The 22280-nt window shown below is 34.2% G+C and overlaps 1 protein-coding gene across 4 annotated transcripts in view; it reads left to right on the top strand.

The window, feature by feature from the left end:
* The window catches only part of LOC106468078 (helicase SKI2W-like), a 51269-nt gene extending 29225 nt beyond the window's left edge, over positions 1–22044 (top strand). For all 4 annotated transcript variants that reach the window (XM_013928482.2, XM_022397002.1, XM_022396982.1 and 1 more), the window contains 9 exons: positions 10718–10828; positions 11505–11735; positions 13836–14111; positions 14769–15211; positions 16120–16330; positions 17161–17271; positions 19614–19832; positions 20603–20743; positions 21371–22044. In XM_013928482.2, coding sequence (XP_013783936.1) covers positions 10718–10828; positions 11505–11735; positions 13836–14111; positions 14769–15211; positions 16120–16330; positions 17161–17271; positions 19614–19832; positions 20603–20743; positions 21371–21577 — 1950 coding nt within the window. In that variant the 3' untranslated portion in view covers positions 21578–22044. The remainder of the gene's footprint in view (positions 1–10717; positions 10829–11504; positions 11736–13835; positions 14112–14768; positions 15212–16119; positions 16331–17160; positions 17272–19613; positions 19833–20602; positions 20744–21370) is intronic.
* The last annotated feature ends 236 nt before the right edge of the window (positions 22045–22280 follow it).

Here is a 22280-nt window from a genome sequence, read left to right as displayed (position 1 = left end):
TTTCTGTGCCCAGCATTGGTCTGATTTTTTTCTCGCTTGCTCCAGTCTTTTATACCCCACTAAATTGCCCTTGGTGATATCTGTCTCATGACACTCTTTACCTACGTCAATGTGCCCTCTATCCTGGTACTGTATACAAGCACTTCATTCAGATAATGTTATCACTTTTTCAAGACTGACTCTATACCAGTCTCTAATACCAGCTCTTAGTGGGGAGGAAGGGTGAGAGAGTGTGATAGAAGGTAAATATTATTGGAAATACATTTTCAATTTAAGAAAATGTTAACTTCCAATACATACATACTTCCACTCCCAATTAAAGCTAGAATCCAACATTGAGAAGGTGAGGGGTTGGTGATTGCATTATCCATACAGAAAGCACCTGCATAGATCATGGGTGTCTCTAATTTCATTAGCTCGTACTTGTGGGTCCAGACCCTCAACATCAGCCGCTCGGTACATTGGTATCCAAAATAGATTCTGTCTGTATCCAATGGTTCTGCTGCTCAGTCAGATCACCAGTGGCATCAATTATTATTGTATGCCTTCAGCTCAGCTCGGAAAATTTTTGGATGTGTGGTAACCTTAACCATGGATCCAGAAGCACTGCAGGTTCTCTTGGTAGTGAGTGAGTCATGCTAGTTCTTCTGAAGTTTTATTCCTGTCGATTGTTGGACCTATGCAGACAGGAGATTGGGGTCCAGTCATCGATCTTTCTCATCTATATCCATGCCTAGATTCTCTAAGGTTCACAAGTTACTCATTCATTGACATTTTTTTTACTGGGGTTATTGATGTCCACATTTGCTGTAGTTGGCTCCTATCTACACATTGCCATAGTTGTGGAGTCCCACCACTATCTGTGTTTGTTGTGCACAAGGGTCAGGTACTGCTGTTCCAGGTTTTTATCTTCAGACTCACTTCGGCTTCACAAGGGTTCTGTCATATTGTACAGATTTTCTCATCACTTCCATTCCATTGCACTGTACACACACCATTCCATGAATGACTGCTTTCTGCTGGCACTATCTCGTCAATTGTCAGAACATCACATCTTGATTTTACTTTCAGAAACGACCAAGGCAGGCTTTTTTTTTCAGGGTTGAGGCATCTGTCTTTGCTCCAATTCCATATCTCATCAGTCTGGGTATTTTTTTATCTTGTCTCTCAGTTGGACTCAGTTGACTCCCATTCAGCTCAATGCTATGGAATAAGATGTCATAATTTTACTCACCTCTCCTTCTCCCACGGCAAGGATGGTTCTCTCTCTTCTAGGAATATGGAGATCACTCAAATCCCTTATGCCTTTGAGATGAGAGCTCAAGAGATTATTTTAATGGTCTTTATGGGAACAAGTGATCATAAACATCAATTCACTGATTTCCTTAGTTGGGATCATTTTTCAATCTTGAGGAGTTGTTAAGTCAGGACGCTACTACAATATGGGTTCCTCTACCTCCAACAGTTAGGAATTCCAGGGTGTATACATGGAGAAAAAGACTTCTCTACACAATGTTTTAGTCCTTCTTGCTCTTCAACAGGCAATGACTTCCTCATGGTCTGGGCTTATTAAGGGGAAAGTCATCAGGCTTCACTCTGCCAATTCTATAGTGGTCCAGGGCTCCTTGTTTTCAATTTCTGGACCTCCTTTCTCAGGACCATTCCTTTCTTATCACCCAACCAGCTTGCCATATTCCACAGATGATGCCTGTGGTAGCAGGTCAGTTGTATCAATCCTCACTGATTCTTCCAACAGGATAGATGCTGCATCGCAAGGTTCTGTTGGATTGACTCTGATTGGTGGGTTATACTCTCATTGTATCACCCAACTACTGGCAATTTGGTCTCCAGTACCTCACCTTCGGGCTTTGGCAATGGATGCATTCCATCAAGACAGGATTACAACTGTAGGCCTTCTCTCCTCTTCATATGTTATGCAGGGTACTAAATATGATTTGTTCCAACTCATTGTCATATCCTGTTGATAGCATCAGATTGGCTGCTACACCCTGGTTTTTGCTTCTGCAGTACCTTCTGGAGTATCAACCTCTTCCGCTTTTTCAGGTATCTCTGTGGAGGCAGCCATGATCTGCCTTGGTACACCCAGCTATCCAGAAGCTCAAGTTTCAGGAATGGAGATTGCAGTCTTTCACATAGCATTGGGGTTTAATTTCTAAGGTTGCAATGTATCCATCTCAGTTTTTGCTTACTACGAGATGAACATTTATCAATGGAAATGACATGCATATCGGCAATGGTGTATTGAGAGGAAGTTGAGCCCATTTCAGGCAGAAGTGCTAACCATAACTCATTTTTTTGACCTGGCTGTTTAGCAGAGGTTTTTGCATCATCCGCAGTTGCTCTGTTTAAGGCAGCCTTATCGACTACCATTCGATTATCACAACTACATAATTTTTTTTAGTTTCCAGTAGTTTCTGGTTTACTCAAGTAGCTTTGGGTCCTTGGTCCCAAATGACAATTCCAGTTACCTAACAGGTATATTAAGATTACAGTACAGGCTCTTTCTCAACACCTGTTTGTGCCCTGATTCTTATACACCATGTATCCCCTTTACCTGAAAGTTTATTTTTTGTGGTTGCTGACCTGCAGACATCACCATTTGGAGTGATTTGCTTCATTTGTTCACAGACTGCTTTCACATTCTCTCTATATCATCAGACTAGTTCTTTTTACCCAAGACACTGTTAGACAGGAAGTGTTTTTAACGTCCTTTTCAACTATTCATCTGATCACTATTTCTCACTTCTATGTCCAATCAAGTTTCGATCATAGTCATGTTCAGTGAGGGCTTGAAGGTTTTGTTGTCTGGTCTAATGCCTTTAGAGATGCTAGACAATGAATTATCTTCTGGGATCTCTTTGAAGGTGAGAATTCTTCTGTGCGTCACATCTAATCAGATTTGTCACATTTCTATGTCCTTAGCAACCTGGTCAAATTGCCTGCTGGAGGTCATTGTGCGGACTGGTATGTGGACCTCCCGCAATACTTTTATCTCGCATTATTTGCCTGATTTGATGCTCTGCTATATGTTTGAGGTGTGCATGGCCCTTCTGTTTGATGAATATAGATTCAGTACATTGTTCATGGAAGAGGGTCCATTATCTCCTTATAATTCTGAATGTGGAACATTCCCATTCTGGGTCCTTGGTTGAGCACAGTTGTTCCATGTTCCAAGTAGAATGTACCTTGCCTACACAGTTGGGGAGTGAGGATGAGTGTTCATAATTCCAGACCGGATGAGTTCTGTTTTCTTTGGTTGAGCCTGGGCTGTTGCCTTTCGAGCTTCTTCAGAAGGAGGAGAATTTGTCCACTTTGGTGTTGCTTACTTTCTCGTTGTGATTCCAGTGACTTGGAACGTATCACTCTATGGCTACAGGTTGGGATCCACTCATAAGTATAAGTAGATATAACAATGTTGTCCAATTGTCCTAGACCCTAATGTGGGATATAGGGACCAAGACCCATTAATTCCAACCCTGAGTAGTGGAACCTCGGCTATCTGGTTGAGGATGGCCTATAGTGATGATCACTCACATACAATTCCACCCATGATACAGTAATTAAGTTCAGGGCAAAGAGCATACCTGTTCTGAATGTAGTGTAGTTCCCCCACTAGGTTGCCAATCTTCTATTGACACACCCATGATCTATGCAGATGCTTTCTGTATGGATAATGCCCTCACCAGTCCCTCACCTTCTCAATGTGGAATTCTTTGCTCTAAGTGGGAGTGGATGTATGTATGTATTGGAAGTTAACATTTTCCTAAATTGATAATTTCCAATAATACTTAACTCCTATCACACTCTCCCACCCTTTCTCCCCACTAAGAGCCAATGTTAGAGACTGGTTTAGAGTCAGTCCTACAAAAATGATAACATTATCTGAATGAGGTGCTTATGTACAGTACCAGGATAGAGAGAGCATTGACGTAAATGGAGAGTGTCATGAGACAAATAACACCAAAGACAATTAAGTGGGAACTTATCATGGTGGTTGGGATATATATCTGAATGATGAAATGAATTCTGGCATTTGGACCCAGAAAAAGAGTTCACTCCACATTGATGTGCTCTAATTTCTCACTGTTCCTATGGCATGATCCCATTTTTTACCTCTTCTTATAGATCACTTGGTCATTACAATTCTATTCCAGGACTCTTTGCTTTCAGGCATTGGACCACCTCTTCTGGGCTCATTCACATCGAATCTGTAATGTGCCAGGAGCTATGAACCTAGTTGCAGGCTGCCTTTCTGTTGGGCCTCTTCCTACCCACAGAGTGGTTTCTCCTCACCTAAATCTTTTGTTGGGTTTGCTATCAGTTAAGCATGCCACTCATAGACACTGTTACCACCCCTCTCAACTCCAAACTTCTTTTCTTTTGATCCCCTGTACCTCATCCTTTGGCTCTGTCTGATGATGCTCTCAGCCTGATCTGTTCTCACCTTTTTCTGTTTGCTTATCCTCCTCTTTGACTCCTCCCTCAGGTCCTCACCTTGATACACAACACTTCTTGTCAAGTCCTTCTGGTGGGGTGCCTCTTTAGCAAGCTTAGCCTTGATTTTCTCTGCTTCTTTGCTTAGTGTGAAGACCCCCCACTTTACCCAATGACCCTCTATTGTTTTAGTATCACACATCCTTTTTTTATCATGGGATGGATATCATTCCTCCATCTTCACATGTGAGATTTGTTTGGTTCTTCGACTATCGGGCCAGACTCTCCGATCGTGTATTCTTCTTATCCTATTCTTATTGCCTTTCCATTTTATCTAACAGCAACTTGTTATTGGGTGGTGTTGTCTACTACATTTCATCTTTTGTGGTGCCACAGAGTTTTTTTCTTCCCCTGCCCTCTCCACTCTATTTCACACCTTTCTTCTTTGCCGACCTCCTTGCCCAACTCCCATGCCAGCCTAGGACCTAAATGTGGGCTTGCATATTCTCAGTCACGCCCCATTTGAGCCATTAACTTCTTTATCTTTGTACCCACTTTCTTTCAAAACCTATTTCCTCTTTCTTTGCACCTGTAGTTGTCATTGTTTGAATGTCTGTGTTATTGATGCTTTTTGCACTCTCTTCCACCACGCTTATATACTTCTCTACTAGAACTGGTCTTTCCTTCTTAAGACTTCTGCTGCTTCTCTCCTTTTTCTCACCTCTATGATCATTCAGACCCAGATCAACTTCTATGTCCTGCTTGGTGCTATTATCATTGACTTTTGCCTTTTGGGGTACCCACTATCTTCTTTTACTACCCTGGGACTCTTCTCCTTCCAGGGACCTCTCTACCTTACTGTCCATCAATGCCTCCAGTTGGTATATTCTTCCCTGGATAAGGATGTTCACAGACTATTTCACAATTCTTCAAATCAAATATGTTACCTATCCCACTCTCTTGCTTTCCATCTTCACCAGCCCTTAGACAAGATCCTCCAGGCAGGCAGGTGGACAACTCTCCACACGTTTGTTGCACATTATCTTCATCACATGGCTGTTTCCTCTACCACAGAATTTCAATTACACCCATTTGCCATTCTTCAATCAATTCACTGTTTTTCAGAGGAATAAGTATGTTTTCTTATTCCTTTTCTCTCTCATCTGTCATTCAGGATCTTGCCAGGTGGCTGGTGTCACCTCCCAGGGTATACATATATCCCAAAATCTGCATTGGGCCAGGGGTAATGGAAAGCAATCAAACTATCTGCCCTTTCTTTGTCAATGCACATTGTTAAATGGGGTGTCCCACAAGATCACTAGATGTATACTCGTGGTGTACACATTTATTCAAGTGTCAGATCTATACCGTATCAATTCTATGGACTATCATAGAAAAAGCCAGCACCAGGAAGGTGACTGCCCACTTTTAAAATAAGATTTTCAGTCACCCATTGCACCGTCTCCAGTAACAGATCTTTCCAAATGTGATCTGGATTTTTCTTCAGGTCTTCCCAGTGCAAATTCCATCCCACTTCCTAGTTACTGGGGTGTGGACTCTGGAAACTCCTCACTGGTTGGACTTAGCACAGTACAATGAGAAATAGGGTGGTGGTGACATTGTCAATTTAGTACAGGTTGTCCCTCACACATCTAATGTGCCCTCCTCCTGCAGCCAGAGTGGAGTCAAGGTGAGCACACACTCTACAGTCTGATCATGTCCAAACCTCACTACACATATTGGCTTGCCTACCACTTGTGTGCAGCTGCACAGTTGTTCATGATCACATACCACCCTTCCCTGTGAAACTTCAGGCACTTTTGCCTTTCCCTCCTTTTCATCTCAGGCAAAGAGTGTACCCTAGTCGAGATAAAATTCGGTCTCCCATGGGTGTGCCCTTATAGAACCCTTGCCATTGGGTATCACACTCCATGGGCTTTACCTTTGGGCACATTCTGAAGGGAGCTCATCTAGGTAAAATTTTGCAATGTCTCCTCTACCATTTGAACATGGAATTCTAGCATTACTGTGGGAAGAAATGAGTTATTGTCTCAGAAATTAACATTTTCCTAATCTAAAAACGTATTCCCAATAGGTACTCACCTCTTAACACATTCCCACCCGTCCTTCCCACTTCCAGTGTACCTTTTCTTCTTGCCTTGTCTAACTACGAGTGAAATTGTCACACATTCAAGTGCATAGGGGAACTTACTGCACATGGAGATTGTGTCATCCTCATGTTTGTAGTGGTTATTGTCGCATGATGATATCATCATGCACCAGCACAGTTCACGTTAAACACATAAATTTAAGTGGGAGTTAGTTCAAGGCTAGTGGAATACAAATCTCCTTGACAGATGCACAAGGAAAATAGCATTTCTGTGTGTAGAGGTATCTATCAGAAATACGTTTTCAGATTAGGAAAATGTTAACTTCAAATAATCTTATACTTCTGTATAATGTCCTTAATTACACTCTTTTCAGTGTGTCTGGTTCTCTTCTTTTTCATTATAACACAACATGAATCTTGAAACATTTAACTTCAATAATAATTGTAAATACGAAGTGTTTGATTCTTTTTTCCATTTCATCTGTAGTTGAGTATTATCTATTGTGAAAATGTTTAAGCAGAAGAAATCAAAAATATTTTAAAGAATTTAAATACTTTGAATCTTAAATTTCTGACCATTTGATAGCATTATAAAAGTATGAAAGATCAGTCATAGAATTTGCAAAAATTTTTTTAGAACAAATTTAGTACCTTAATGGTAATTGACTAATACTTTATTGGCTGCCTTTTGGTGCTAGTAGGACGAGTTAGCTCATGTACTGTAATGTTTTTTCCTTGTGGTTGGAAATATGTAACAAGCAATCATGATACATTATGGGAATTATATTGCTATGTAACAACACCAGTGAAAGTAAACTTCTGGGGCAAAGTTTGGTTAGATAAGATATCATTGATCAAATAGGTAGAAAAAGTCTAAAAATCGATTTGGTGTTATGGTATAAGTGACAACAAAATCAGTAATTATTATTGAGGAGAAATGTTAAAATGTGTCCTCATCTGTTTTAATGAAATAAGAGGTGGAATTGACAGATTATTAACAGGGGGATAGTATTTCAACATTATTAACCAATACAGAAGCTGGAATATCTTACATAATCTTAATTGGTCCAGAGATTTATACTTTGGTACCATATACCTACACAGTAAGTAAAATGGACCAACACAACTGTTGTTGGTCTAGTAGCAGTTTTTGTGAATATCAATAGTTGCTTGACAGAAACTTGGGCTTCGGTATCAGTTACTTGAAAGATTAACAACATTGGTCTACTTTACATTTTAATACTTCATCTGTCTACAAGATTATGTAAGCTCCAAAGTTATTCTCAAATATATGTAATTTAAAACTGTAGCATAGTTTCAAAGATCCATACCATATTGAGATGCTCAAATCAGATATGTAAATCCTGGTTAAAAGATGCAAGAAACTATTCATATTTTAGCTCAGGTCATATCTCTCTCTTTTTTGATATCTTGTATATCTGAAAGATTATACTGAACAATACAATTTAGTAAGCTCCTCTGAGTTAGAATCACGTGTTAACATAATTCATAACAATGTAGATTCACTTAATATAGCTCCCCCCCCCCCCCCCCCACGTGGCATGGCAGTATGTCTGTGTACTTACAATGCTAGAAACCAGGTTTTGATACTTGTGATGGGCAGAGCACAGATAGCCCATTGTGTAGTTTTGTACTTAACTCCAAACCAATAAACAAATGACTTAATATAGTTTTATCTTTAAAATGTGTCCAAAATGATTGTTACACATAATTTTTCAAGTCACACACTAAGAGAATGTGAAAAAAATACCTGACTTATCAAGAAGTCTAAATTTTTCTATACCTCATAGACAGTTTAAAATAAAATATTCTCATACACCTTTCTGTTGTTACAACAATCCTTATCTAATCAAATCTTTTCTGATACTTGAGTATATATGAATTTAAAGCTTTGAAAAAAATCTTAGTAAGACCTTATCATTACAAAACTGGATGAAGATAACAAGCATTATTATATTAAAAATCTCTTGATATTGTGCAAGAAAACAAAATTCAAAGTTTGTTTGCTCATTTCACACTAACATACAACTCCAAGCTATAAAGATATTGATTTTTATGGGACTCCAATAATTCATAAATACAATTGTTTGGTGAAACGTATTGTATCGAAGATTGGCACATATACACACACTAATAAGCTTGAGTTATAATCCAGTTCCTTAAACAGTTCACAATTGATTATTGATTTACTTTACCAGCATTCTTATAAAGCAATACCTACTCCACATGTGGTAGTCAGGTGTACTAATGCCCAGCAGAAAATGCAGGTTCAGGACTGTTGAGTGAAAAATTAATTGTACATGGACAATAAAGGTTTGTTGATTTGTTTGTCAAATATCATTTAAAGCTACTCAAAGGCTACCTGTGATAGCCGTACCTAATTTTAAAGTGATAAACTAGAATTAAAGGTTGAGCATGTTCAGTGATGGGATTCAAACCTGCAACCTGCCCTAACCAACAAACCATACCAGGCCTGACATTAAAGGAGAAAATTCAAACTTAAGTGTAGTTTTAAACATGAAATTCTTCATTTTACAAACACATGGTTCTATTAGCAAAACTGGCCAGGCTTCTTCTTATCATCTTGCTCTTGGAGTCAAAGGCAAGAAAACAAGACAGAACTATGGAACTACCCAACTCAAATACTGTGATGAAACAAAGAACATCATATACCCCACAAGTTCACAGATTATATATATGTTTCAACCAATGGTCTACATCCAGTCATAAACCAAGTCAGTTGTACAGGGTTTTTTTTTTTTGCCTGCTTCAATAGATTACCTTCCAGGAAGTCAATACAGAAAATCACATACACACTAGCTTGAGACAAAAGGTTGCAGTATGTAGCCTTTACTTGTTCAAAAGGGTTAACACATGTTTACAACCTTAAGACATCCAAGCAATGAGTGTCATAATTACATACAAAAACTGCATGGAAATTGAGAAATATTTAACATGAATAAAGAGATATTCTATAATAGTTATGGAAGGGTAAATTAAACATTAAAAACATGTATTTGCAATCAGCTGTTATCTTCTGAAACCAAAGAAACACTTTCAGTTTATTGGATCTATCTATGATTAAACTGATGATATTAGTATAGCATCACCATTAGTACCAATAATTTCTAGTCATTTTTGTTATATCAATAATAACATTAGCCAAAATAATGCCCAATAGCATTTAAACTGCCAAAATACTACAGGTTCATTGATGATACTTTCATAATTTTCAAGTAAGTTAAACATATTCAAGCTTTTATAAATCAATAACATGGAAATATTAAGTTTATAGTTGAAAATAAAAGCAAAGTACCTTTCTTAGATACTCTATAATAACAGTTTAATACTAGATTATTTTAGAAAAAATCTGATAATATCATAACAAATTGGTATTTTCCAGATATTTAATTTATCGATTGACAGTTCAAGTGCTAGCACCCCCTCAAGAGAAGTAAAATTATTTGTCCACGCTAAAATTCCCTTTTCTTCCTTATTTTGGCAATAAGTGGTTTCCATCTTTAAAAATTTACTTGCAAGTTCACCTATGAAGTTCAATTTAAAAGGAAACAAATGTGTAATTTTGAAAATAAAATGACTACAACAATGCAGTTGCATGATATATGCATACTTAGCTTGGCTCAACCATCCACATGTTGTCATGACATCAGTTGAACACGTTGTATTTAATAAAACTAACACCACTCATTGTAGATCATCAATTGAGAGGAAGTAGAAGGCCAATTATATTAAATCACTTCAAAATAGTAAGTACAGCCAGTTATGTAACAAGGAAACTGTCCTTATTCACTTCATTACCAGCTATAAATGGAAAATTCAGTGTCAAAGTGCTTCTACTTACCTGTCTTACCACATAGAGCAAATTGGACCAACATAATTACTATTGGTCTAGAGATTCTTTTGAGTACCAACAGTGATGTGAAAGCTGAGTATAAATGGAGAATATGTTAAATATCAGATAAACTTTCACTGGTTTTTCAGTAGGCAAAAAATAAGGTATAATTAATTCTTAATTATAAATATACACTTTATTCTTGAAAATCCTTTGTTTCCAAAACGAAATTAAAGTTAAGATAATTTCAAATCACTAATTATATGCTCTTTCTTCAGGTGTTGCATATGAGAGAACTCCTAAAACGTGGACTTGGGGTCCATCACAGTGGAATTCTGCCAATATTGAAAGAGGTTGTAGAGATGCTGTTTCAGAAAGGGTTGGTCAAGGTAAATAAATTGAAAGCTTCAAAAATTTGTATTTATTTTGTTTGATGTTGCCATGTAAGAAGATTGGTGTTTTTCAAATTTATTAGTGTAAACACTATTTTTATTATAAACAAGTAATAAAATATTACGCAGAAAAAAGCCTTCATTATTTACATGGAATAATTCGTAAGCTTTATAAGCATCTAGGAAAACAAAGTAATAAGTGAAATAAATGTATCCTTAACACTGATAACAAAGTCTAACTTGTATTTAGTATGAAAGACCCCCTTTAATCAACAAGATTGGAGTTTATTTATTCAGGTGTTTTCAGGATCACTAAATGAAACCTGTGTGATTACGTAAGTTGTACTAATACATTAAAAATTATATAATGGTATGATTTTTCAAAGAAATGCCAAAATAAAGAGATTTGTTCATAAGAAGAATATATAGAACATTTATATTGGCTCCATGTAACTTGTTTGAGAACAGTTGGAGAAATTTTGATGATTAGGGTTAATTCATATGTTCAACAATTGTTTTGCATTTATTGGGTATTTTCGACCAAAAGTAACAAAGTTCACCATTAATGGGTACTATGGCTGTTGTATGTTGCACTCTTGATCTTTTGAGATGTGGTCAGTGAAGAAGAGTATTAGATATTAATTGTTTAGGATTATTTTTTCTATAATTGTAGCTTTTATTTGCTACGGAAACTTTTGCCATGGGTGTTAATATGCCAGCAAGAACAGTAGTGTTTGACTCAATTCGGAAGCATGATGGAAAAACATTTCGTGATCTTCTGCCTTCAGAATACATCCAGATGGCAGGACGAGCAGGCCGTAGAGGTCTGGATTCAACAGGAACTGTGATCATTCTGTGTAAAGGGGATGTTCCAGAAATGTCTGACCTGTATAAAATGATGTTGGTATGCTGACAACTTTTTCTAGCTCTGTAGTTTCTGAAATTTTTATTTGTAACTAGTATGTGTTTGTCATATCTTATTTTCTATATTATTGCATGTGTAGTAATAACTAGAATTAGTTCATATATGCAACATAATTTATCTAAATTTCAACAGGTAACTCATATAAAATTACTAAAACTTTATAATTTATGGCAAACAGAATGTTAAAATCAACATGAAGGTATGAAACGTGACCTGTGCAGTTGAATTATTTGGTGACACTGATCAAATGTGGAAAATTTTAACAAGCGAATTTTTAAATATTCAAGATAAACATATTCCTTATAGAAAGAAAAGGTTGGCTCACAAAGGGTATAAGGGCTAAAATTAAATAAAAGAGTTACAAATTTAAGAAATTTAAATTGACTGGTATGACAGGTGACTAAGAAGATAATACAAAATCAAGAGAGTTGATCAAATGGGAAATAAGGACATCAAAAAGGTTGGCTGAAAATGTAAAAATTAACAGTAAGGATTTCTTTAAATACTTTAAGGGTAAACAAAATGTTAGGATGGGAGTAGGGCCTTTAAGGGATGATAAAGGAAGGCTCGAAATTGATGGTTAAGAGGTGGCTGGGTTATTAAATTCTGCTTTTTCTTCAGTTTTTACTAATGAAGATTTAAGCAATATTCCTCATCCTGAACAGCATGGTAACATTAATTCTGAGCTTGAGAAGGTTAAAGAATGATAAGGCTCCTTGACCAGATAATATTTCCCTAAGAGTTTTGAACGATGCTAAGGATTGGATATGTGAGCCACCTGCTACTATTTTTTGTTAGCCCTTAAATAGTGGGCTGTTCCCAGAGAATTGGAAGTTGGCTAATGTTAATTGTCCCAGTAATTATAGACCTATTAGTCTCATATCAGTTGTGGGAAAAGTTTTTGAATGTGTGATAAAAGATGCTTTACAAAGCCATTTAACAAAGTTTAGATTTTTATTGGATAGTCAACATGGTTTTACTAAGGGAAAATCTTGCCGTACATATCTTTTAACATATTGAAAATATTACTACTTATATAGATGAGGATAAGAGTGTAGATTTAGTGTATCTGGATTTTCAGAAAGTATTTAACAAGGTATCACATAAAAGGCTTGTTAAAAAAATTATATCTGTCGGTGATGGGGATAAATTAGCAAATTGGATGGAAGAGTTGCTGGATGGAAGAAAGACTAGGGCTATAAATGGATTTCACTCAAATTGGATTAATGTCACAAGTGGGGTACCTTTGACATAGATGAAAGAATGGTCAATAAATTACTTAAATTTGCTGATTATATTAAGGTCTTGGGTGTTGCTAACTGTGAAGAGGATGCTTCTGATTTACAAAAGGATTTAGGTCATTTAGTGAGTTGAGCAAATAAATGGCAGATGGGTTTTAATTATAATAAATGTAAGATAATGCATGTGGGTTATCATAATTTGAACTATAAGAATAATTTGAATGAAAATTACCTTACAAGAGTCACTAAAGAAGGGATATTAGTATAATGCTTGATCAGTCTCTTAAGACATCCAAGCAGTGTGCTGTTGCTAGCAGTAGGGCAAATAGGATTTTAGGTTGTATTGACAGAAATATTGAATATAAGCCTAAAGAAGTTATAATTAGCAGTAAATTTAAGGGAATCTGGCTTTGAGTGTTTTATTTTTTTTTAGTTTAATTTAGTTGATGGGGCAGCCTAGATGGACCAATAGGTCCCTTGTTGTCACTAAAGGTAATGTTAAGGGCATCATCTTTATGATGAGCACTTGATATATTTATACAAGGGCTCTTAGATTTTAATTTTAGTTTATCATAACATATGACATGTAATAATGATAATGTATTTTGTTAATAAAGAGATTTGGTTATTTATTTAAGTTATTTGAAGAGTATTTGAAAAGAAAGTTTCTGCCAGTGTTCTTTCACTGACATAACATGAATGTATTCCTTATTAATAATCTTTTTCTTCATCTGAGTTAATTGTTGAGATATTTTCTGATATGTTGCACTTTGAGCTTTTCTAAACATTATGTGCTAAGAGTTAATTAAGTAGATATTGTTTGATAATATCACTTCAGGGAAAGCCCACTAAACTGGAGTCTCAGTTTCGAGTCACTTACACAATGATCCTGAATTTACTAAGAGTGGAAAAGCTACGAGTGGAAGACATGATCAAAAAATCATTTGGGGAAATTTTTTCACAAAAAAACCAAGCAAGTCACCAAGTGAAATTGAAGTCCCTCGGTGAGCGGATGGGATGTCTCCCAAAACTTGACTGTGTAACCTGCAATACTGATATTGAACAGTATTATGAATATCTCCAACAATTTGAAACACTAAAACATGATCTTATGGTAATATATATGCACATTTTTCCTAATTTTTGTGTATGTTTAAATGATTATTGGTGTATATAATAATACATAAAGTAACATTCATTTACTGTTAGTTTGATAGCACAGGCCTGTGCTTGTTTTATTGTCTTGAAATATTTACATGTTCTACAGTAATTCCTGTATGCTGAATCCGAGAATGATATCCATTTTTCTCTATCATGTACAAATTTTTCATAAAACGTCATAACACAACACATAAAAGAAAGACCACAACACCTAGTTTTGAGACTAAAAGACATAGATGTCAAACAAAATTCAGGATGAATGTGGATGCATATTCGTTTGACATCAGTGTTTCCCATTTTCAGTTTGTTTGTATTTTTGTTAACAAACATAATAATAAAAAATGTTCATTGTGGTAAATGAAATAATAATTTGATCTAAGTAAGAGTTTTTTTTCTTTTATATGATAGAAAAAAAATGAATATTATTTTCGAATTCTGCATAGCTGAATTAGTTCAGGAAGTGTTTTAAAATCCATTTGGTTTGCAAGATATAATCCCAGTTTAATGCTATAATTGTATAGTTTTTTTTTACATATTCATTTATAATTTAAACAATATTTTTTACTAATCAATGCTTCATATCTTTTTACTCCATATTTACCACCTGTAGAGTGTTATCACTTCTCATCCTCAAGGTATAAAAGTGTTGTCTGCTGGTCGTGTTGTGGTTGTTCACACAGAACATCATCCAAATGTGATTGCTGTCATCCTTGCCACTAACTCTGATCCCAAGTCAAGGACTTTTACTGTGTTAGCTTTATCAGAGCGATCAACACAAGAAGAAAATGAAATTCTTTCACTGGAGTTAGCCATCAAACGTCCATCTTCTGTAGGGCCACCAAAGTTAAATAGCAATAAGCTTGAAGAGGGAGATAATCTTGAAGATAGCCTGAAACCTTACTCAAGTCATCTTTTTAAACCAGAGGGTGCACCTGGTCAATGCTTATTGGATATTAGCTCCAAAGATCTTCAATACATTACTACAAAAACAATAAAGTTAGATCCTAATAAGATCATAATGGATTGCAAGAAAAGACAGCAGCCTCGTTTCAGGTTGTTTTGGTTAATTATGAAAAATTAAAAGTAATTTTTTAGGTTTAGTTAATTGGAAAAATATTTTTCAAAATCACTTAAACTATACGAATTAAGTATTAACAATGAATAAATATTTTTTATAAATTTTGATACAGACCTTGTTTGCTAAGTATTAAAGAAGCAGCTTCATAAGCTACTTTTGCATCCAAAGACTTATTAAAATCTATGTATGTTTAAAACTTAGTAGAATATTATGATTTTTTTTACTTTGATAGTTGCTGGTTTTACATCTCACCTTGTGTTTGTTTGAGCATTTTTTAAGTTATCATGTATTAGTTCACATTATTGGGTAAAATGCATCTGGAATATCACACAGGTTAAGGAAGTAGGTTTTCATGGTCACTAATCCAAATTTTGCATTGGATTTTTTTTGTGTTTGTGACTCCCTCAGGATCCTAGGGATTCCATGTTATGAACTGTGTTCATTTTCCTGCTCACAAAGTAGCAGGACCAAACTTTACTTAGATACCATGGTTGGGTGTTGTAATGGGTTTTCTTTTTCAGGTACAAAGCCTCTTTATGGTAGCTTTAGAAGTAATTGGGGGTAATGGAGGAACTTGATTAGTACACTGAGGCTTCTGTGAGGAGGGGGGGGGGCTTTGAACCCTGCCTGAGAACACAGATATTTTATGTTATTACAGTGAAAGGAAAAACTTTGTTTGTATTATCATTTTTCATTATGAAAGGCATATAGTATCTTTGCAGACTAATTTCTTGTTGATAGTCACTTATGAACATGCATACAATAATTCGGTGATCCAAGATGAAAATAGATTTAAACAAATAAATACTTCTGTTATGTGTACAGAACACACATACATTCAGAACTTATGTTTGTTAGTGATATTAACTATTTTTTTCACTAGAAATGATCCACCAGGTCCATCAACAATGTCAGCAACTCAAGAAATAGCAAAGATTCACGTTTCTAACATACGACAACTTCCTCGGCTCAATCTTTTGAAAGATCTTAGTCTACGTGATATTGAGCTTGTGGAACAGGTTAAGAAGTTAGAGCAATTAGAAGGCAACTTGGACCAGTTTTTGTGTCTTAACTGTCCAAACTTTTTGGAACATGTAAGATGCTGTATTATAAAGATATTGAATGTCTTATACTTTGATTATATCAGTAATTGTGATTATATAACTTAGCTGTGCATTCAGTGCATATGGTTGTAAATATAAAAGATATTACCTGCCACACTGGTAACAGAATATCAGTAAATTAGATATAAATTGATATTAAGTTCTCACAATTCAAACAAAAAAAAACTTGTTATGTATTTGGAATCTAAAAACATCATGGTGATAAATTGATGTTAATGTTGTATAAGCTATCAAGACTTCTAATTAACATTTCAAGACACTGTACATGCATTCTAAATTTGTATTGTAAACCAAAAGAGAACATGTTTACCATGTCAGATTTAGTAAAGTCTTAAGAACTAAACTAAATAGTCAGCATAAGTAATTTTAATGACTATTCAGAATTCTTTTATAAAGTTTGTGTAAGTCTAGGAATTCTACTTCTCAAAAGTAAATTTTTTGAATATCATAGAATATATTTAGTGGATAGAAACATCAAACCATATTTAGTGGGATCCCTCCAGATGGCTAACATTTAAAATTAAATATTTTGGAGCATTTTCTGCTTTACTTTGTATTACTTTTCTTATCAAAGTTGTAATGAAATAAGTAACATTTTATGAATTATTAGATACATGTTAATATTCCAAAACTACAGATTAAACACAAAATCAAAATTAATTCATGTTTTTAAATAAATGCAAAGTATCTAAGAAAGATATTACATATATTTCAAGATTAACAAATATGTTTTGAACAATGTTTTCTTAAACATCAAATCTAAATTTGATTAACTGGATGTGGTTTTTAATCCTCAACAGTTCAAACATACAAAAGAAGTGATGAAAATAAAAAGAGAAATTGCCAACTTGAAATACCTACTATCTGAAGAAAGTTTACAGTGTCTTCCAGAATATCGATCAAAAATACAGGTTTGTGTTAAGTTATGTTATCAAAACACTTGTATTTTACAAGATAAATTTTTATGAAAACAACAGTAAAAAGTATTTTCCTTTGAATTGGACAGCTAGTCAACAAGTAAATTTATCTGACAAATTGAGATCAAGTCATACAAATTGTTCTTTGTAGATTTTCATATAAAAGTAATGAATAGATGTTAAATGCAGTTTGAGGAATTTTCTCGTATTAACAGTTTATTTTTTAATTTTCACCCCATTCTTATCATTGGGATAACGTTCAAATTAATGTTTTCACTTTAATTTAGAAATAAAGAACTTGATTATTGTAATGGCTGATTTATGAGAAAAGGCACTTTTTTTTACCTTTTTGACTGATGTTTGAAAATTTATTTTATTGCACTGTTTCACTTAAGTTTGTAACATTTATTTTGACTGTAGATTGGTTTAAAGATATAACAATTACATTAAGAAAATGTTTACTATGTCTTTTGGTTCTGAAATATCTCCTTCTAAACATGGTACCTCTGAGAAAATATTCCTCACTTTTTTTTTTAGCAATATTCATGACAAGAAGAGATAGAGAAACTATATTTGGGTTCAAAATTTTTCATATTTAAGCTAATGTCAGCAAAAAATTAAATTGTGTTTAATACCAATATGTATGGGGGGGGGGCAGAACTTTACTAGCTTCTGGGGTCCATAACAAAGAAATCAGACTGATAGAATACATAAAAAAAAATATGCATTAGACCTCCACAGTAGGAAATTTACCAGTCACCTTGTGTACACTATAAAGCATTATGAAATATAAAATTGAATTTGCTGGTCTCTTTGAGTGTGCTCTTAATGAAAGGACTACCTCTGAAGTGCCAACGTTTCCAAACTTTTCTATGTTGAATTCACCTTGATGTCTAACCATTAGTATTGACAAATCAGCAGTATTATTACTAACTCAAGCTTCACTTGACAGTATGGTACTATAACCACAATCTTCCAAGCTTGTTGCCTTATTACTAGTACTGATTTCATTGTGTGCTCAATCACTGGCAAGAACTTCCCATCCTACTCTTCACAATTCATAACATATTCACTTTGCCATGTATTGCTGTCCTGAAAATTGATCAGTGATGTATTCTGCTGCTGTTTCTGATTAGCAAACAGTTGGGTTGCATAACTCTCTCTCAGAAATTGATAAAAGTTTGTATTCATGTGAGTAGTCTGCCTGTAATTGCATGAGCATCTCCATGATAAAAAATGCATTGATTTCCTCTGTTTAAAAAAGAATGTTTCACACCATAAGGAATACAAAGTTCTGGACACCTAGCTCCTTCAAGTACAAAACTCACATGTAACTTCAAAGTCTTTGCTAGCTAAATCAGTTAGCTTACTTGTCACTTAGGGAGGGAGCTGGTAGCATGCATTTGTACATGAATGGCTCTGTTCTTTCCATATTACTCATATATTTTCTTTATGTTTCTTGTATTCATTCATTAAGCCTCTAATACATATTTGATCAAAATATATTCATATATAAACAAGTAGAGCTAATAACCAAAATCGTATTCATTTATGTACTTGTACAAGCAATGTTAGCAGTGTTATTACTCAACAATAGCACAATTTAATTTCATTCTAAAACTTTGCTTACTCTCAGGAAGCAGCTAATATAATATCCTTATTCTTGATAAGGAACAATTACTTAAAGCATAATTCATCATATTTTTCAAGTCAGATAAATATGGCTGGCTTTTTTTTTTCAGGAATTGACTATTAAATTTGATTTATAAAAAAATAACGTCATTCAATGAGTAATGGCAACATTCTACTCATACTAAGTATACAATACTCTTTACGTATGTCCTAATTCAATTAAAACTTAGCAAATCTTTTTTTCTGTTGGCATTGTTTTTGAGCACATTCAATGTAATGAAACTCATTTGTAGTTTAAGGTACAGAATTTTTGTCACAAAGTTGCTTACTCTAATTAATTATGCATTGAAATCCTTGTATATCTTACAATAAAACTGAAAATCATGAAAAATAAGTGTTCTAAGCACACAAAAATGTATAGAAATTTAATTACTATTATAGCTAATTTACACTTTTAAGAATGGAGCTTCATGCCTGTAATGCTTACTATCTGTGAAATGAATGCTTAATGTGTTTAGATTACATAATAGACATGACATTTAAGTATATAGATCCTCTGAAATCATAATATGCAAGCTGTCATAATGTAGCTTTGCCTTAAATGTCTAGTAGTTTTAGTAAGTCCGTAATAAGTTTTTCACCATGTTTTTGTGTTTTCAATAATGCTAGTCATGATGTATTATCTCTATATTCTTGATATCAAGGTATTACAAACATTGGGATATGTTGATGAAAGAAAAACGGTTAAGCTGAAAGGAAATGTTGCCTGCGAAATGAGTAACCATGAACTCCTAACTACAGAGTTAATTCTAGAAGACATTTTGACTCCTTTAGAACCTTCTGAAATAGCTGCTCTGTTGTCATGTATGGTGTTTCAACAGAAAACCGATAATGTGCCAAAGTTAACTAAGACTCTTGAAGAGGTGAGAAAAACTTCACAGTGATCCCTTTCTTCCAAAAATTATTCTAGGTATCACACAAATGTTTGTTTGGTTAACATCTAAAGAAGTTTTCAAATTTCTGGAAAAATTCTGTCCTAAAGACAGTTTTTAGATCTGTTAGTTTAACTTGGGTATCTAACCAGTTTTGCATACACGTAACCTAGCAAAACATTATGAATCAGTTATTCACATGTCCTGCTCAAGTACAGTTAATAGCTTCTTTCTTCTACACACTGATTGAAGATTAAGTTCTGCACCTAGACAACATCAGTGATGTAATTATTGTTCACACATCCAAATGAAACAATGTCAGTTAGCTTCTTACTTGACTGCTGATATTTTTTCTTTATTCTTCTTTGCTAGTACTTTACATATTTGATATAAGAAATGTGTATAAACAAATTTTTTTTTTTTTTGCCATAAGTCACTGTCCAAGAGGCATTATGTTCAATACCAGAAATGAACAAATAATCTAGACCTATGACATTTAGAAGCACATCTGAAATTATATTTGTATGCAGCCTCAGAAATTCAGTGCAGTAAAGTAAAATGCCTAAGCTGGTGAAACAACAAGTTTTCTTAAGCTTAAAACATGTGATTGAAACCATGTTTAACTGCAGGCATTTGTCTTCATATTTTTCTTAATTAGCTCTTTAAGAATTTTATAAAACATTTTGTCTTTACTAAGTAATTTCACAAAGTCACACATAATTTTCAGAATAAATTTTTCACACATGTCATATTTCAAATAGGGAGTAAAGAAAATCAAAGAGATTGCTGCACGAATAGGTCAGACTCAGAGAGATTGTGGTCTGTTAGAACCTGTAATGGATTTTGTGGACCAATACAAGTTTGGACTGACAGAAGTGGTGTATGAATGGGCTCGAGGAACGGTAGGTTGACCACTTAAGTATATGATATTAATAGATTTTTAAAAATTAAAACGTTGATTAAGCCTTTTTTTGTAAATAAATTTTCATATTTACAAAAAATATAAGTAGTCTACATTTTTAACATTAAAGAAGCTCTTCTATAACAAAATCTCAGTTTTGTTTTCCTCTGAAGGTACATTCTGCTGTTCCATTAATTTGTTTTATATTGGAGAACACTAGCAAGCATTAAAAATAATACTTTTTAATGTTTGTTAGTGTTCTCTACACCAGAATATTTGTACAAAGAAAATGTTTTTTAAAAGCTTGGCTTATTTTTTATTTTAACTAATATATATATATATATATCTAGGTTAATGGATTTGTTGAATACTGCTTTTCCAAATAAACAAAAAAAGACAAATATAAACATTTTTATTTCATCAAAAATTGGTGTAGAAAACAATGGTAAATCTCAGGATAAGTAGCTGGTAAAAGTATTAAAGAATTAATGGTAAAAGCACTTGCTTCCTGCTCTGTGAGCCTCTGCAGTACAGTTGAGTGTCGTACGTAAGCAATTTTCTGTGTTTAATTTCAGAAACAAGCATCTTCTAACATTTTGATCTGACATAATTCTTGGTATCTTTGTAGCCATTTGCAAAAATTACAGACTTGACAGATGTTCAGGAAGGCATTATTGTCAGATGCATTCAAAGGCTGGATGAGACTCTAAAAGATGTGAGAAATGCGGCAAGAATTATTGGTAACCCAGTCTTACATCAAAAAATGGTAGAGGCTTCTGACCTGATAAAAAGGGACATTATATTTGCTGCCAGTCTTTACACCCAGAATGTGTAGTAAAATGGTTAAACATGTTTATAAAACTTTTTAAGTAAAAAGCTTTAAATATTTAGTTTTTCGTATGAATTGTAACTTAATTTATGTAATCAAACTCATGGAAAATTATAATTTCGATTATAAAATTTTCATTAAGTGGGAAAAGGCAATGGATTTCAAATTTAAGGAGAAATACATTTTGTTTAAAAATTCGAGAATTTAAAAATATATTTAAAATTTGTTCAGTATTCCCATTTCGAAAGAGTTATATAAAGTTTAATAAAAAGCTATGTTGTGAAAAGGTTCTTGTAGCTCACACTAATTTTGGCATGAAAGGCAAAATTCAAAATATTCACTTATACCTGTTTCTACCTTGTTATAAAAGGTAGTTTGTTCTTTTGGTTACCGTTTTATAAAACCAGTATCAATTTAATTTCATAGCTATCTCTAGCTTTGTATATTTCTGTGTAATAAATTGCGTTATGAAACATTGTGTATGGCATAGATTTTTTAAGGACTGTTGACCATTATTGTATTAAAAACTGGACATTTGTCTTTTTAGTAAATTAATATTCTGTACATACTGCAGTGTTCTCCATTATTGAAAATCTAAGAAATTTTTGCCAACAAAGTATGGTGGATTTTTTGGTTAATTCTTTTAGCAACAGCATTATTAAACAAATATATTTAATACCTCCGGTACTTTCATAGTAATGACTGAAAT

This window comes from Limulus polyphemus, unplaced genomic scaffold (genome assembly GCF_000517525.1).
Source record: "Limulus polyphemus unplaced genomic scaffold, Limulus_polyphemus-2.1.2 Scaffold85, whole genome shotgun sequence".
NCBI lineage: Eukaryota > Metazoa > Arthropoda > Merostomata > Xiphosura > Limulidae > Limulus > Limulus polyphemus.
This window is presented reverse-complemented; position numbering and strand designations above follow the sequence as displayed.